The following is a 17109-nucleotide window of genomic DNA, read 5'->3' on the forward strand; positions in this document are numbered from 1 at the left end:
TTTGTCTAGGGGAAATTAGAAGTGTTTGAGTTACAATTCCCTCCACTTTAATTTCCCAAAATCTGAACTTAATCTCCCCAACCTCTTCCCTTGACCAACCACCTTCCCTTGCTTTCTTCTACTTGGATTCTTGAGAGAAATCCCTTTATTTCAAAGGGAAAACGATGAGTACAGCAAAGTGACACCTCCTTCAACACTTTGACGCAACGAGATCGATGCATGGCCAATCCCGATCTTGACTATGGCCTTGCCTACGACGAGCAAGGTTTCGTGCACATCCTCCACTCGACTTTCTTCGATGTCAACCCGAATATCGACAACACCGTCGAGGAATACGTGGAGCACATTCTAGATACTCTCGTCGAAGCCAGAGAGGAGCAATTTGGTACCGTTCAGTGGAGGATTATGTCCAAGCCGCGACGAAGGTCTTCCAATTTTCCTACTCTTGTATTTTCATAGTTTAACTCTCTTTTGTGGTTTGCTTTACTTCATTATGGTTTTGTCCGTCTATCACTGTCGAGCTTAATAAACGTAGGAATTGAGCGTGCCTTCTATGTGGCTAACTTATTGTTAGATTAGTGATTTTGTTGAAGCTATTTACTATGCATGTTATTGAGCTTCTAACTTGTTTTGATATTCCAAGTGTTTAACAAGTGGCTTAGCCTAAGCATAGGCACCCTTCTCTTGTTTTCTTTTGTCGTTTTTACTGCTAATAATTTTAATCTTACATACTTATTCAATAAATCATGCAATTCTTATCGCATACATTTAAAACCTTTTAGTCCTGCATCATTCAGCATCGTGCTTTCCAGGGTGAAAAGCAAACTCTTCAAGAGTTTCAAGCTCGTTTATGCTTTGATCGGTTAGGTCAATAATGAATGACTTCAATTGGGGTCTGTAAGCCTTTTTCTTAGCGATTGGAACCATGATAGGCGCAATATACAACCTTGAAAACACAGAGACTCTTTTGGGAGCTTCTCCATTGGTAATTTGTGGTGCTACAGCTATTTCAACAGTAACCTTCCTAGCTAGTGCAGCTTCATCAATGTTGCTATCAGGATGGAACTTTATGACTTTAAAGACGGTTCCGAACTGGAGAGTAGCTCCAACATAGGCAGTAATGATAATAGCCTGAGGGAACTACGCCTTTGATCCCTCACCCAGCTTTCCAGTCATTATGGAATTAACATGCATCATATTTAAGCAACTTGTCCGAGAACTTGCAGGGATTAGAGTCATCTTGAATTTTGAATTAGGGTCAACCTGAATTTCAAACTCTAAATTATGTTCAAAAGAAAAAATGAACTTGAAATAAATGAACATCTATATCATATATGTTTGTAATGCTTAAGAACAAAATATAATTTCTTTTGAAGATTCATCCAAAGATAGAGAGAGAAGTAATTCCCAGGAGAGTCGCCAAGAATTTTTCACACATGAAAAATGGCGCTCAAGCATGAACCCCACTTTTTAGACTTAGGATTCCAATTTTCTTAAGGCAGATTTATTTTTAATTAACCAGATTTCCCACGAGGATTATATCACAGTTTATTTAGATCTGGATTCTTACCACCTATGAGCGCAAGCCCTCATAGTTAATTTGCCCCGCCTACTTCATTCGAGAGAAGCTTCGACTAAAGATGAATCACTTTAGTGTAGCTTAAGACTCTTAAGTGTTAATCTCATTTGGGGGGATGGAGGATACCTAATCAAGATCCTATGATTTCATCATCCCAGAAATATCATAGATCTTAATCCTCCATCACTAACAAATCATTGGTTGCAACGTCTAAGGAATATGATTAGCAGGCATAGGTTGCATCCTCTTAGAAATTCTAAGTAAAATGTTGGGGTTTATGGCTACTTTTAGGAGTTGCCCAGGTTTTAGATTTAAGATGGGGCTTACGGCTCCGCTTAGGAGTTGCCCGTAGATTTGATTTGGAATGGGGCTTATGGCTCCGCTTATGAGTTGACCGTAGATTTGATTTAGGATGGAGGTTACGACTCCGCTTAGGAGTGGCCCATAGATTTAATTTAGGATGGGGCTTATGGCTTCGATTAGGAGTTGCCCGTATATTTGATTTAGGATGGGGCTTATGGCTCTACCTAGAAGTTTCCCGATAATTTAGCTTAGTTCGAGGCTTACGGCTCCGCTTAGGAGTTGCCTGAGCTCATCTTAGTAGTTGCCCGATAAGTTGGTTTAGATTTATAAATTACTTCTTCACTTGGAAGTTATTCAAAAAGTAGGTCTTATTGTTTCCCTTGAATGTCGTCTGTAATTTTTTGGTTTTGGATAAGCCTTAATGCTTCCATTGGAAGTTGCCTATAGTTTTTTTTTTTTTTGGATAAATCTTATTGCTTCTATTGGAAGTTGCGTGTTTATTTAGGTTGGGATTAGTTACTTCACTTAAAAGTTTACCCAATTAATTAATTAAAAACAAGCATATCACTTCTATTGGAAGTTGCCTATAGTTTAAATTTACTGTCTATTACTTCACTTAGATGTTTTCCCTAACGAACTAATTAAGAATAGGATTTACTATTTTTTTAGAAGTTACCTATAGAAGTAATTTAGAGTGAATTTTGACAGCAGTTAATTTTTCTTTTTTCAATTTTTTTCTACCGACACTACTATTCTTGCTTCAGCACTTCTCTTTTTTTGCTTCAGCATTACTGTTTTAGTTACAACATCTTTAATTTTAGCACTGTAGTTTTGTTAGAGCACTTTGACTTCTTCCTTAGCACTGTTGTTTTGTTTATAATACTAAATTGACATTTGTTTATTTGTTTGCATGTATTTGGAACCCGCATCAGCTTGAAGCTTGAGTTTTAGTTTGAGTCAGTGGGACTATTGTACCATAGAGTGTTTTAGTGCAAACATGTATTTGTAATTTTTCTCTTATTTTTTTTAATTGATTGCATTTTTTTAAGTTAATTTATTAATTAATTAATTGAGAAATTTTTAATTCAAAATTGTGTTTTATTTCAACTTAATTAATTAAAGTATTTTTATTATTATTCAATTAAATTAATTGATTATCAATTAAAATTAACTGAAATTATAACCTTTACTTGTGAACAACGAATTTAAATGCCTCTCAAGCACTCTCAGACTACTTAAAAATAATTATCAAATTATTTTTGAAAACAGCTCTAAAATTATTCTTTTAAAATAACTATGACAATAGGGAGATGAAAGGTCAAGTTAATGAAGAGAAAGAAGAGGGGGAAGGAGAAAAGACACAAGGGAAGAAACCTAAGAGCCACAAGGAGGAGGGGATTAATCTAATTAATCTTCAATTTATGAGCTTAAAATACTCTACTAAATATTAATGAGCTGACATTTAGTAGAGGATATTAAAACTCACCAAAAAAAAACTCAACTTGTTTTGACCCCTCCCCTTGCCTACATCACTATTGGAAGGAAAAAATGTTATGCCTTCTTTCTCTTCTAATATGGGTCAAGCAGCCTAATAAAGCAATCACCAATCAAATGTAAGATAGACATAAATCTATGAATAATATCAATACTTGGATGACCCATGAAAACTTGTCTACTATTGAAAATGTAAATGGAGTTGCCAGTTTAGAAATCTTTGTTGCAGAGGAAATGACAGTGGCTTTACCCTGAAAGATGGGGAATTTTTTGGGAGGATGGCTTTACCCCGAAACCTTGCCTTTCAAAGATTGAATTGCATTTGGGAGGATGGCTTCATTAACAGAATTCCTCAATCTTCTCTGCAAATTTATGCCCTTGACCGCCTTCAATATTTTATAAATACGAAAGAGACTAATTCTTCCTTCTTCTATAGCTATTGTGGTTGGCGGGATACCTCCCAAAAAAACTTCTTTATCTCACCTTTGGTACTATTCCGCTTCACCTACCATAATTGTTCAAAGCCATTATTGATGGGGACATTAGCCTCTAGTTGAGGCAACTATTCTTGGATTACAGAGGGTCTTTCCAAGACTTTAGCTCGAAGGAGAGCATTAGCTTTTCTCCTGGATTTTCTGGAGATTTTGGTGCCCAAAGTAGAGGCTTTAGCATCGTGGTTTCTAGGGTGAAAAGCAAACTCTTCAAGAGTTTCAAGCTCGTTTATGCTCTGATTGGTTAGGTCAATAATGACTAACTTCAATTTGGGTCTGTAAGCTTTCTTCTTGGTTATTGGAACCATGACAGGCGCAATAGGCAACCTTGAAAACACGGAGACTCTTTTGGGAGTTTCTCCATTGGTAGTTTGTGGTGCTGCAGCTCTTTCAACAGTAACCTTCCTAGCCAGTACAGCTTCATCGATGTTGCTATCAGGATGGAACTTTATGACTTTAAAGAAGGTTCCGAACTGGAGAGTAGCTCCAACGTAGGCAGTACTGATAATAGCCAGAGGGAACTACACCTTTGATACCTCACCCAGCTTTCTAGTCATTATGGAATTAACAGGCGTCATATTTAAGCAACTTGTCACAGAACTTGTAGGGATTAGAGTCAACTTGAATTTCAAACTCTGAATTATGTTCAAAAGAAAATATGAACTTGAAATAAATGAACATCTATATCTTAGATGTTTGTAATGTGTAAGACCAAAATATAATATCTTTTGAAGATTCATCCAAAGGTAGAGAGAGAAGTAATTCCCAAGGGAGTCGCCAAGAATTTTTCGCACAAGAAAAATGGTGCTCAAGCGTGAACCCCATTTTTCTGACTTAGAATTCCATTTTTCTTAAGGCAGAGTGATTTTTAATTAACTAGGATTTCCCACAAGGATTATATCACGGCTTATTTAGATCTGGATTCTTATTACCTATGAGGGCAAGCCCTCATAGTTAATTGTCACACCTACTTCATATGAGAGAACTTTTGACTAAGGATGAATCACATTAGTGTAGCTTAGGACTCTCAAGTGTTAATCTCATTTGGGGGAATGGAAGGACCTAATCAAGATCCTATGATTTTGTTATCCCAAAAATATCGTAGATCTTAATCCTCCATCACTAACAATTCATTGGTTGTAACATCTAAGGAATCTGATTAGCAACCATAGGTTGCCTCATCTCAAGAATTCTAAGTAAAAGTTTGTGGTTTATGGCTACTTTAAGGAGTTTCCTAGGGCTTTAGATTTAAGATGGGGCTCACGGCACAGCTTAGGAGTTGCTCGTAGATTTGATTTAGAATGGGGCTTATGGCTCCGCTTACGAGTTGACTGTAGATTTGATTTAGGATGGAGGTCACGACTCCGCTTAGAAGTGGCCCATAGATTTGATTTTGGATGGAGCTTATGGCTCCGATTAGGAGTTGCTAGTAAATTTGATTTAGGATGGGGCTTATGGCTCCACTTAGAAGTTTCCCGGTAATTTGGCTTAGTTTGGGGCTTACGGCTCCGCTTAAGAGTTGCCCAACAATTTGGTTTAGTTTGGGGCTTACAGCTCCTCTTAGTAGTTGCCGGATAAGTTGGTTTAGATTTATGAATTACTTCTTCACTTGGAAGTTATTAAAACAGTAGGTCTTATAATTTCCCTTGAATGTTGTCTGTAATTTTTTGGTTTTGGATATAAGCCTTACAGCTTCCATTAGAAGTTGCCTATAATGTTTTTTTTTTTGGATAAATCTTATTGCTTCCATTGGAAGTTGCGTGCTGATTTAGGTTGGGATTAGTTACTTCACTTAGAAGTTTACCCAATTAATTAATTAAGAACAAGCATATCGCTTCTATTGGAAGTTGCCTATAGTTTACATTTAGGGTCAATTACTTCACTTATATGTTTTCCCCAACGAACTAATTAAGAATAGGATTTACTATTTTTTTAGAAGTTACCTATAGAATTAATTTAGAGTGAATTTTGACAGCAGTTACTTAATTTTTCTTTTTTCAAATTTCTTCTACCCCGGCACTATTGTTCTTGCTTCAGCACTTATCTTTTTTTGCTTCAGCATCTTTACATTTAACACTAGTTTTGTTAGAGCACTTTGACTTCTTCCTTAGCACTGTTGTTTTGTTAACAATACTAAATTGACATTTGTTTGTTTGTTTGCATGTATTTGGAACCCGCATCAGCTTTAAGCTTGAGTTTTAGTTTGAGTTTAGTGTTTGAGTCAGTGGGACTATTGTATGCAAACATTTATTTATAATTGTTTCTCTCTTTTCTTTAATTGATTGCACTTTTTGAAGTTAATTTATTAATTAATTAATTGAGAAAATTTTAATTCACAATTGTGTTTAATTTCAATTTAATTAATTAATTAATTAAAGTATTTTTATGATTATTCAAATAAATTAATTGATTATCAATTAATTTAACAGAAATTATAAACTTTCCTTGTGAACAACGAATTTAAATGCCTCTCAAGCACTCTCAAATTATTTTTTAAAACAGCTCTAAATATATTCTTTTAAAATCACTAATTTTCTTTTTTAAGTTAATTAATTAAAATTCTGCTCTTTATTTTCCTTGAAAATCCAATAGCCTCCCAGTGTCCCTCCATGGGAGGAGAGGTTGGGGCAACACATGTCGTTCTTCTTCTCGTCGGATCAAAGATACGACGAAGCAAAGTTTTCAAATTTAAAATCATCCCGCCCAAATCAAAAATACAATGGCGCAAGATCTACGAATTAAAATCCTACCCGGATCAAAGATACAATGGTGCAAGCCTTCACATTGGTGGTACCTATTGCTTTGTATTTTATTTTTTATTATTTTTTTATTACATATAGCTTTCTTAAAATTCCGGCAGCCTCCGTGCATTCTCTCCCCATAAAAAGAGACTAGGACAGCACTTGTCGTTGTTCTTCTCACCCGAATTAAAGATACGACGGCGTGAGGTCTTCAAACTACATATCATCCCACCCGGATCAAAGATACAACGGCATGGGGTCTTTAAATAAAAAACTTGCCCGAATCAAAGAATAAAATGGCGTAGGTCTTCAAATCGATGTACCTATTTGCTTCATTATTATTATTATTATTATTATTATTATTATTATTATTATTATTATTATTATTATTATTATTATTATTATTATTATTATTATTATTATTATTATTACATATATTTTTCTTATGCACAAAGGCTTCTTATATTCATGGGCGATTGAAGGCTTTGTTGGGCATTATAAAAGAGAAAATACGAGAAAACTCTCTGCACTTACATTTGGAAAAGACAAAACTAAGGTGAGGGGGAAATTGTGGTCGGAGCGGACTAAGACAATCCCACGAGCGGACACGTTTGCGGGTTATTCCTATTCGGGAACGGAGCCAGAGTTGGATCCAAGGCAAGGGCAATTTCATGCGGGAAGGCGTATGAGGAGTAAGAAAATCATGCGAGAGAAGGGCAAACGAAGCGACAGGTGCTCGGGTCGGATCGTTAACGGCTCGAGCTGGGGGCTTCTAGCGCTTGATCGCACAAGTGCAGACGAATGTGCAGGTGCTGGATCACATGGGTGCAGACGGACATGTGGGTGCTAGACCACGTCAGTGCTGGACCACATAGGTGCAGGAGAAAGTGCGGGTGGTTGTGTGGGAGGGAGTGCCCGCACAAGCAGACAAAGGCGTGGGTAGGTCGTACTCACGCAGGCTGATCGAGCGTGGAAAGGCCAATTGAACGAAAGTGTAAGTTTTTTTTTCCATTTCCTTGTCTTTTATCGATAGAATTGTCGAATGGGTGTGTTGCTTTGTGACGTGTTGCGTCTATTCGGATTTCCCGTTTCTTTTTTTTATAAATATCTTTTTTTTTATTAATTCAAGATATGTATATCAAGTTGTTGAAATAAAAAGGAGCGCAATAGTGATTACTATCGAGGAATCCTCATCAAATGGGTATCAAATATGTTCTTCTAACACCTAGAATGTTAAATTCTACACATTACTAAACTAAAAACTCCAAAACGTTCAAAGCAAAAATTGAAAAAGTAAAACTAAAAGCTTCAATGGGCTAAATCGATAGTGGGGAAAAAAAAGCAATGCAAAGTAAATGACATTCCTAGCATAGGATAAATATTGCTGGCAATTGAAAAACAAACAAAGAAAAGTTCAGCTACGATACAAGAAGCAGCATTTCTCACAGAAGCAGAATATAATGAATCAGACTGTCATAGCTACCACAAAACATGATAAAATGAAGTTGGACAAAGTACCTTATCAACATATATCTAATAAAAAAACTACAATTGGTGCTGTTAAGAATCACTGGTTGATTTACTTACATCATGGATGGAGCTGATTGCTTTAAATTGCACAGAATCGCTGGAGTCCAATGCACCATCTGTGGGAAAAAATGTTAAAACTTCAAAAGCTCTGACCATTTTACTACAATTAGGAAATATTACCTGCTTTGCCCATACAAGGTTCAATATATTCGGATGCTAAAGCTAACTCCGCCCAGCCAAGGTTATTGATGTCATGTAGGCTTAATTCTTTAATGTGAAGCCCGGTTTCTTTCTTTGAAAGAAATATACCTGAACCTGTTAAATAGAGATAAAATAGATAATTTTATTAAGAAGATGGGTTAATAAATATCTGGCATCCCCATGAAATCATTATAAATTTTAGAGAGTTAGATGAACGAAACTAAAAAAAGAAATATATAATTAGCTTTTAAGCAGATCCTGTGGCTCAATTGTAAGTACTCCCGGATCTCACGAGCATATGACCAATTAAATTTAAGTTACAACTAATTAAACTGTTAATTTACCTTCTAAGGGATTTAGTGTATTGTGAGTTTAGCTTTCTTGGAGCTAGTGATAGTTTAGATGAGATGTTAATTCCTTTCAAGTTGAAAGAAAACTATTTTAGTATTTTGATGGCACTATAGTATGTAGCTTACATATATACCATTGACATAGAAAATAGTACTTTATTGCTTTGCAATCCATAAACATAATGAAAAATGATGAATAGTGTCCGTAGACATAATAAATTATATATAATATTATGTTTCATGTTTATGGGAAGAAAAACTATGGATCAATCAACAAGTAGTGATGCGGGCAAAAAAATATAGGGGGAGCCTATATCTCTTGAACCCACAAAAGAAGAGGCAACGAAGCAACAAGATAGAAGGGAATCACTTAGAGATATTAGAACAAACTCTTACATTTTCAAACCTAAAATAAACTTAGAAATAAAAAACCTACAACTCTTTAAAATTTAAACGAGTAGCAAACAAAATGACACCATAAAATTGCTTCGCAATTAGAAGAGGGATACAGGTGGAGTGGCACTTGCAGAGAGATGAAAGAGATTAGAAGCCGAGAAGAAAGGTTGGAAAGAGCTCGCAAGATTTCTGGAGGGGATGAGAAAGAAGACTGACAAAGCTCGCAAGCTTTTCCAAGCAAACCCGCAGGTTATAGCTTTTCCAAAAATAACATTTCATTCACTTTTTTAAAACATAACAAGCCCCACATATTTATAGGTATAAAAGGGGAATACCAAAAGACACAAACATTGAATTCTCATTAGAATTCCAAACATCACAAACCATTAAACCCTATTGCTTTTCACGGAAAAACATCCCAAGCCCAAGAACCGAAGGAGCAACCATGGGAGCCAAGGAGGCCGCACGAAACCAAGGCGCCAAAGCCACTGGAAAACTCCCAGGCTCGGAAAACCAGCAGCCGGCCGGAAATCCAAGGGGCAAAGGCACGGAAAACAGCAGCCCATGGTGGAAGCCAAGGAGCCACGGCATGGGAAAACGAAACAACTTTTTTTGGGATTCAAAGAGACATCATAAATAAAAATAATAAAAACTACTATAGAATAACCCATTTAATAAAGATAAATATGAACTAAAATTGTTAGCTTAATAATGAAGCTAACCCTTAGTTCAATAAGTAAACTAAAGACCAACTCATAAATGAGCTAAAATTTCAGCTCATTTTGATTAAGCTTGTAACTCAAGGGAAGCCAATAATAAATTATTTTGGGCTTGAGTTGACCCCCCCCCGCCCTCCCCTTTGTCTACATCAAGTAGACTACAAGATATAGGTGACTTTCTCGATGAGGATAAGTTGAGGCTTACTTAAAATGAAAGTTAAATCAGATTTTAATTAAGTTTCCATGGGGGCCCACTAATTAAGCAAAAATTCTTCTCTTTTTCCCTTGCTTTGACCGCCTCCCACCCTATCGTGTTTCTCTCCCTTGCCACCTGGCATCTAGTATTACCTTCTTAAATTCCCCCTAATATAGTCTGCCCCCTCTTAATTTAATTTAGGGAAGTTTTAATAATAAAATAACTTCTCCCTCAAGCCTATAAAAATCTGAAATTACAAATTCCAGATTTTTTCCTTGCATCTCCCTAGCTCACGGCCCAACTTTCCTCCTTTTCTTTCTTCCCGCCTACCTCAATGTTGAATGGCGGATCCTGAATTTGAGTCGGGGGTTGTGTTCAACGCCGACGATAGCCTCACATCCTCCGACCCGTTCTTTGACGCGGGGTTTTGAGCATGAAGACAACAGTTGGCGAATCCTTGAAGCGAATTCTTCCATCACTTGTGCGCGTCATCGACCGACAGTTTCAAGACTACGTTTGGACGATCACCGGGCGCCATCCACCACCACTTCCACCGGCGGCTACCTCTCCGATAACGAAGTCCTTCGTCACCTTTTTCGTAGTGGTGCTCTCCATCTTCGTGTGGTTCTTTTTTCTCCGCTAAAAGCTAAAGAGTGAACGAGTGAGAAGGTACTCAAGGTGAATTTTCTCATTATTAATTATGGGATTTTTGTTATGAGCATTTAAGTATTTCTTTTATCTTTGAATGTTATGAATTGTTTGGTTATCTCAAAGCAACTCTTTGCCTAAGCAAGTTGATTATCTAGAATACTTTTAATCCTTCCTTTTATTGGTGATAAATTTGTATTGGCAGCGCTCTAATTAATCTTCATTTTAATTTCCGCACGCAATTCCTTCATTGTTTCACATCAGGCCTACTCCTAAAAACATTAGCGAACTGAGAAGGTTTCATGATCTAGCTTTTTTCTATCGTAAGTTCATTGAAAACTTCAGCTCTCTAATTGCTCATATCACTGATTGTTTAAAAAAGGGAATCTTTAAGTGGACACCTGAAGCTGAATAAACTTTTCAACTAATCAAAGCAAAAATGAGTCAAGCTTCAATCCTTAGTCTGCCAAATTTTGATAAAATCTTTGAAGTTGATTGTGATGCCTCGCATATTGGTATAGGAGCTATGCTTAGTCAGGAAGGGAAACCCATTGCATACTTTAGTGAAAAGTTAAATGATTCTTGATCAATATATTCTACTTACGACTTGAAATTTTATGCAATTGTTCAAGCTTTTAAATTTTGGAAATGTTATTTGATTCAAAGAGAATTTGTTTTAAACACTGATCATGAAACTTTGCGATTTTTGGGTTCTCAAAAAAATCTAAACAAAAGACATGCCAAGTGGACCTCATTCCGCAAGAATACTCATTTCATATTAAGCATAAAATTGTGGTGCTAAACAAAGTGGCTGATGCTTTAAGTAGGAGATCTCATCTTTTGGTAACATTTTATCCAACCATAACTTTCTTCGATTTCTTAAAAGACACCTATGCTAATGATCCAGGTTTTAAGGATATTTGGGAATCTTGTCTCACTTCATGAACCGATATATCTGCCAATTTTTCATTCAACAAGGTTTTTTTTTAAAGGTTCTAGACTTTGCATTACTAAAAATTCTTTAAGAGAACTTGTGCAGGAACTTCATAGTGGGGGCATGGGTGGGCATTTTGGTCATGGGAAAACTATTGCTTTAGTGGAAGAAAAATATTTATGGCCTCATATGAGAAAGCAAATTGCTAAGCTGGTGAAACAATATAAAATCTGTCAAGCTTTCAAAGGAACATCTCAAAACACTAGTTTGTATACTCCCCTCCTAATTCCAAATAAACCGTGGGAAGATATTTCTATGGATTTTATGTTAGGGCTGCCAGTTACTACACGAAAATATGATTGTCTTTGTCGTTATGGATCGATTTAGCAAAATGGCACACTTTATTCCATACAAAAAAACTTCTGATGCTTCATATGTTGCTGACTTGTTTTTTAAAGAAATTATTCGTCTCCATGCCATACCCCGAACATTTACTTCTGATAGGGATACTAGATTTCTGAGCCACTTTTAAAGAACACTTTGGGCGAAGTTGGGAACTACTCTTCGGTTTAGTAGTGCTTATCATCCACAAACCGATGAGCAAACTGAAGTTGTCAATCGAAGCTTAGGAAATTTACTGATATATCTTGCTGGTGAGAAATCTTTCCAATGGAATTTGATATTACCCCAAGCTAAGTTTGCATATAATAATTCTGTAAATATATCCACTGTAAAAACTCCCATTGAAATTATTTATGATCAGCCTACACCTCACATTTTGGATAGAATTGTTGTCCTTTACCTAACAAAGTTAGTGTTGAAGCCACAGAAACTATTGATCATATCAAATCAATCCAACAGCAAGTCCTTGAAAAACTCCGTATGGTAAATGTTAAATATAAATCTAATGCTGACAAACACCGGAGAATTATATTTTAAAGAGGGTGATTTGGTTATGGCTTATTTTCGTCGTTAGCGATTTCCTATTGGTAATTTTGGCAAGCTAAGCAGAAAGAAATTTGGGGCTTTTCGTATTCTACGAAAATTGGGCCTGAATGCCTATTTCCTGGATCTTCCTATCACTGTTGGAACTTCTCATGAATTTAATGTTTCTGACCTTTCTTTGTATGAAGGAAATTCAGATGATTCTGTAGCGGTTGAGACTTTACCAATTTCCACTTTAGTTCTAAACAAAAATGATCAAATTAAAGATATTGACATCCGAATTTCTAAGACTAGACATGGCGAGCACAAAAGGTTCTTGGTTAAATGGAGCAACTGTCCATTAACTGAATGTACATGGATAGATGCGACGAAGTTAAAAAATCGTCATCCAGATCTCTATCAGAAAGTTGTTGAAGCCTTCTCATCACGAGATGAGATTCTCCCACCATGGGGGAATTGATGCATGCAAATTTCAATTTTTTGTTTAGTTTTTATTGTAATTTGAATGCTATAGTTTTTTTTTATACTACCCTATGATGAAAAACATCCGATGATCATAAGTAGGTAGGGCTTGAGCTTAGCAATCTCTGGGTGTGTTAGCTATCTTGGTGCCTTAGCTCTTGGGCTATTGGGGGGTTCTCAGTTTGGGCTTGGCTGCTCGATTTTTTGCTGTGTTTTTTAGGAGCTGCTATGTTTCAGCTCATTAATGCTGAGTTATTGTTTTCAAATCATTATATTGGGTAGTTCTCTTACTTTTTAGCTCATTATGTGGAGTGGTTACTTACTCTTTCCCCTTCTCTGTGGCCCTTCGATTTCCCCCTCCTGGTTCCCTCCCCCTTTGGTTGCTTGTTCCGGTTCCCTGTGGTGTCTGTTCTTGTCTCACGTGGTTGCCTTTCCGGATCCCTGTCTGGCTCTTCAGGTGCTGCTTCTAGACCGCCTGCTGGCCTTCCATTTCCCCCTAATTGGTTCGGTTGGAGATGGTTTTGGTTGTTTGGCTGCCCCCTTTTATCCTATAAATTTGAGATTTTTTGAAGCATGAAAGGTTGTTGATTATTTGAGCAAATTCTCTTAAAAAACCTGAGAGTTTCTTCTTTGGAAAAGCTTGAGAGCTTGTTCCATTTCTCTCTTCCTCTACAATTTCATCTTGGGCTTCTTAACTCTTTCTTCTCTCCGCAAGTTCCACTTCACTTGTATCTTTCTTCTTGAGCTATTGGAAGTGTTGGTTGGCCGGATTTGGTAGCATTTGCCGGAGGAGTTTTAGGGGACGTTGGCCCAAGTAGCAGTGGTGGATCATTGGTTTGCATGCCCTTAAGCACATCTTTTATATTGCCTACTATTTAGTTGCATGTGAGGAAACCGCTTGCCGGTTGTTCTGAGGGTAGTTATTTTTATTTTTAATTTTGTTTCGATTGTTTAGCTTTCGTTCGTTTTGGTGTTTGTTTGGATGTTCGCATTTTAATATTGAATCGAGTAATGTTCTACTTATCCTGGTGTTCTCCCCTCTTGGCTCTTTCTATCTAGTTGTCTGCATCACTTATGTTAAGAAAAGGTTGAGATAGACATAAAAAGACTTGGTTAGAAAATATTAGAAATGACATTTCTTTATCAGATTTAAATGAGAATTCGACTCTTAACAGGAGACAATGGAGAAAAAAGGATTTATATAGCTGACCCCACATAGTGGGATAAAGGCTTGATGTTGTTCTTGTTTGATGGGTCCATACAATAATACTTTTGTTAATGAAATAAGTGATAATTGATGCAAGCAAATTTTTGCTAGAAAAATAAGACTCTTCCTAGGATAATAAAAAGACACAAAAATACTCAAAAAGACACAAATATGATAAACCACAACTTTATATAATAAAAAGACTTACAAACTTAGACACTTACAAACTTTCGAAAATAAAACGACACCTTACAACTCTTTAAAAGTGCTCAGATGACACTAGAAAGTGCTCTGATACCACTTGAAAGTGCTCAGATGGCACTTGAAAGTTCGTTAGGGATGTTAAGCCCTTATGAACTGGCTCAAGGCTAATAATGAGATAGAGAGGTGAATTAGTATTTAAAACAAACACAATCTTAAATCCAAAAAATAAGATTCACCACAATCAAAACCAACGATGCGGAAATTAAAAGTGCGGAAGCAAACAATAAGAAAGAACACACCGGATTTATAGTGGTTCGGTCAAACCTTGACCTACGTCCACTCCTTAGAGGCACCCTCCAAGTATTGCACTAAAATAAGTCTCTCCTTTAGCCCCCACAGCTAGGCGGAGAAGCCCTTACAAAATCACTTCCACCTTCCCCGGTGCGGCGGAGTCGCCGGGTCCTTTGACACTAAAGAGATTTTCTTCTTTGGTGAACTTCCCTCGAGACAAGCCTTGAATCCGACGGTATTCAGGTGCGAGCTTGTCGGAGCAACCGTGTGGATCCCCCTCCACACTCCCTTGAGTCCCCCCTCACAGGATCTCCTCCCTCTCTCAAACTCCACCCTTTCCTCACTCCCTTTCAAGCTCTCTCTTCAAGTTCCCCCCAAAAGAACATTGTCTCGGCCGATCCTGCGATCATCCCGGACGATGTGATCGTATCAATCAACCATTAATGCTTTCTAGAGATATCAGATCAATTTAGGCATAATTGAGTTAGATCGGCCTAGACGATATAAATATCGTCCTGGCCGATACAGGTATCGTCCAGGTCGATCAGCTTATGACGGCTGCCTTAATGAGGATGCCCTAATTAGGGTTTCTGTTTTTGGACAGATCGTCCAGGCCGATATAAATATCGTCCCGGACGATGTTACCAAAAAAAGAACTCTTTAGGGAACAATAAAAAATATTCCAAGTTACAAATCATCAGGTGCCAAACTAAATACAACAGACTCAAGAAAGGAAAAAGTGTACAAACTGACTCAGACCTAGTCTACCCAATCTTGAGCTGGTTCCAAATTGCAGTCTGATCGTGTGGACCTAAAATGTTAGTACAAAAGGCAATGGTAGAGAAATACGAATGTTTGCTATCATCAAAATAATTGACTATAGATCCGCAACACTCTTGACGCTTACAAACATAAACATAAACAAAGATTCCTAAACTTGCATTTCTTTGAGAAGAAGAGTACAAGTGGAGTGGAAACTTGCGGATAGAAGAAGAGATCAAAAGCCGAGACGAAGATAGGAGGACAAGCTCGCAAGCTTTCCTAGGAGAAGAGAGGAATGGAACAAGCTCACAAGCTTTCCACGAAGAAACCCGCAGGTTCTATCCAAAAATTAGCCACATAACCATCCTTTTAAACATACAAATCAATCCCTATTTATAAGACCAAATAAATAAGCTAAACAACCACTAAAACTATAATTAAACCACTTAAATTAGGGAATATGGAAGGCCAAGAGCCACAATAACAAAACCCAAATGGTGCATCAAAAAACAGAGAAAAGAAATCCATAGAACCAAGCACGGAACCGCAGAACCGAACAGCCCAGCACGGAACCGAGGAGCCAGTCACAGGAACCAAGGGGGAAAGGCAAGGGAAATAGCCAGCCAGCACAGGAACCAAGCAGCCATCTGTGGGAACCAAAGGGCCAAGGCACGGGAAAGCCACCTAGCACAGGAAACCGAACAGCCATTCACGGAAATCCAAAGGACAAAGGCACGGGAAAACAAATAGACAAGGGGAGGAGAATTGGCAAACTTTAAATAATAATGAGTTACGTTTTAGTTCAATAAATGAACTAAAAAACATCTCATAACTTTTAGCTCAAAATATTAATGAGCTAGCAAGCTCAAGGGAAGTCAAACCCCAAAAATTTGGGGTTTTTTTTACCCCCCCCCCCCCCTTTACCTACATCAGACTCCCCTACTTGAAAAACTCATCTCCCGATGAGTTGCCTTTAGTTTTGATCCGAGGAGACGGTGGAAGGGCATCAAGCTCTTGAATCTTTGCCTCGTATTTCTTCAGGATCTCATCTCTCTCTTTCTTGAATTGTTCTTGTACAAGTTGTTTCTTTTTCATGTACTGCTCCGTACACAAATGCATCCACAATTGAAGTTTGTATAATTCATTCTGAATCGGATTAGTTGAACTCCCTTCTGACGGCATCCATATGTTCATTGGACTTTGAACTTCATAATCTTCCAGCTTGCTTTCTCCTTTGACTGAATCAATCTTTTTGTCTTTTTCTATTTTTCTAAAAAGACATAACAAAACAAGACTCACACAATAACTACAATGACTTACCAAGACTCACTAGAACTCACAAACAAAACTTACATGACATCAAGACAAACCGGGATTTGCTAATCCGCTCTGATACCAAATTGATGCAAGGATCCCAAATTTTTGCTAGAAAAATAAGACTCTTCCTAGGATAATAAAAAGACACAAAAATACTCAAAAAGACACAAATACGATAAACCACAACTTTATATAATAAAAAGACTTATAAACTTAGACACTTACAAACTTTCAAAAATAAAACGGCACCTTACAACTCTTGACGCTTACAAACATAAACATAAACAAAGATTCCTAAAGTTGCATTTCTTTGAGAACAAGGGTACAAGTGGAGTGGAA

The 17109-nt window shown here is 37.1% G+C and overlaps 1 protein-coding gene across 4 annotated transcripts in view; it reads right to left on the reverse strand.

Moving 5' to 3' along the window:
- LOC110109290 (calmodulin-binding transcription activator CBT-like) overlaps positions 1 to 17109 on the reverse strand; it is a 142168-nt gene that overhangs the window by 38109 nt on the left and 86950 nt on the right. For all 4 annotated transcript variants that reach the window (XM_028692354.1, XM_020840285.2, XM_028692355.1 and 1 more), the window contains 2 exons: positions 8319 to 8453; positions 8196 to 8254 (listed from right to left, as the gene is read on the reverse strand). In XM_028692354.1, coding sequence (XP_028548187.1) covers positions 8196 to 8254; positions 8319 to 8453 — 194 coding nt within the window. The remainder of the gene's footprint in view (positions 1 to 8195; positions 8255 to 8318; positions 8454 to 17109) is intronic.

The sequence above is a fragment of the Dendrobium catenatum genome, unplaced genomic scaffold, assembly GCF_001605985.2.
Source record: "Dendrobium catenatum unplaced genomic scaffold, ASM160598v2 original_scaffold_183010, whole genome shotgun sequence".
NCBI classification, from domain to species: domain Eukaryota; kingdom Viridiplantae; phylum Streptophyta; class Magnoliopsida; order Asparagales; family Orchidaceae; genus Dendrobium; species Dendrobium catenatum.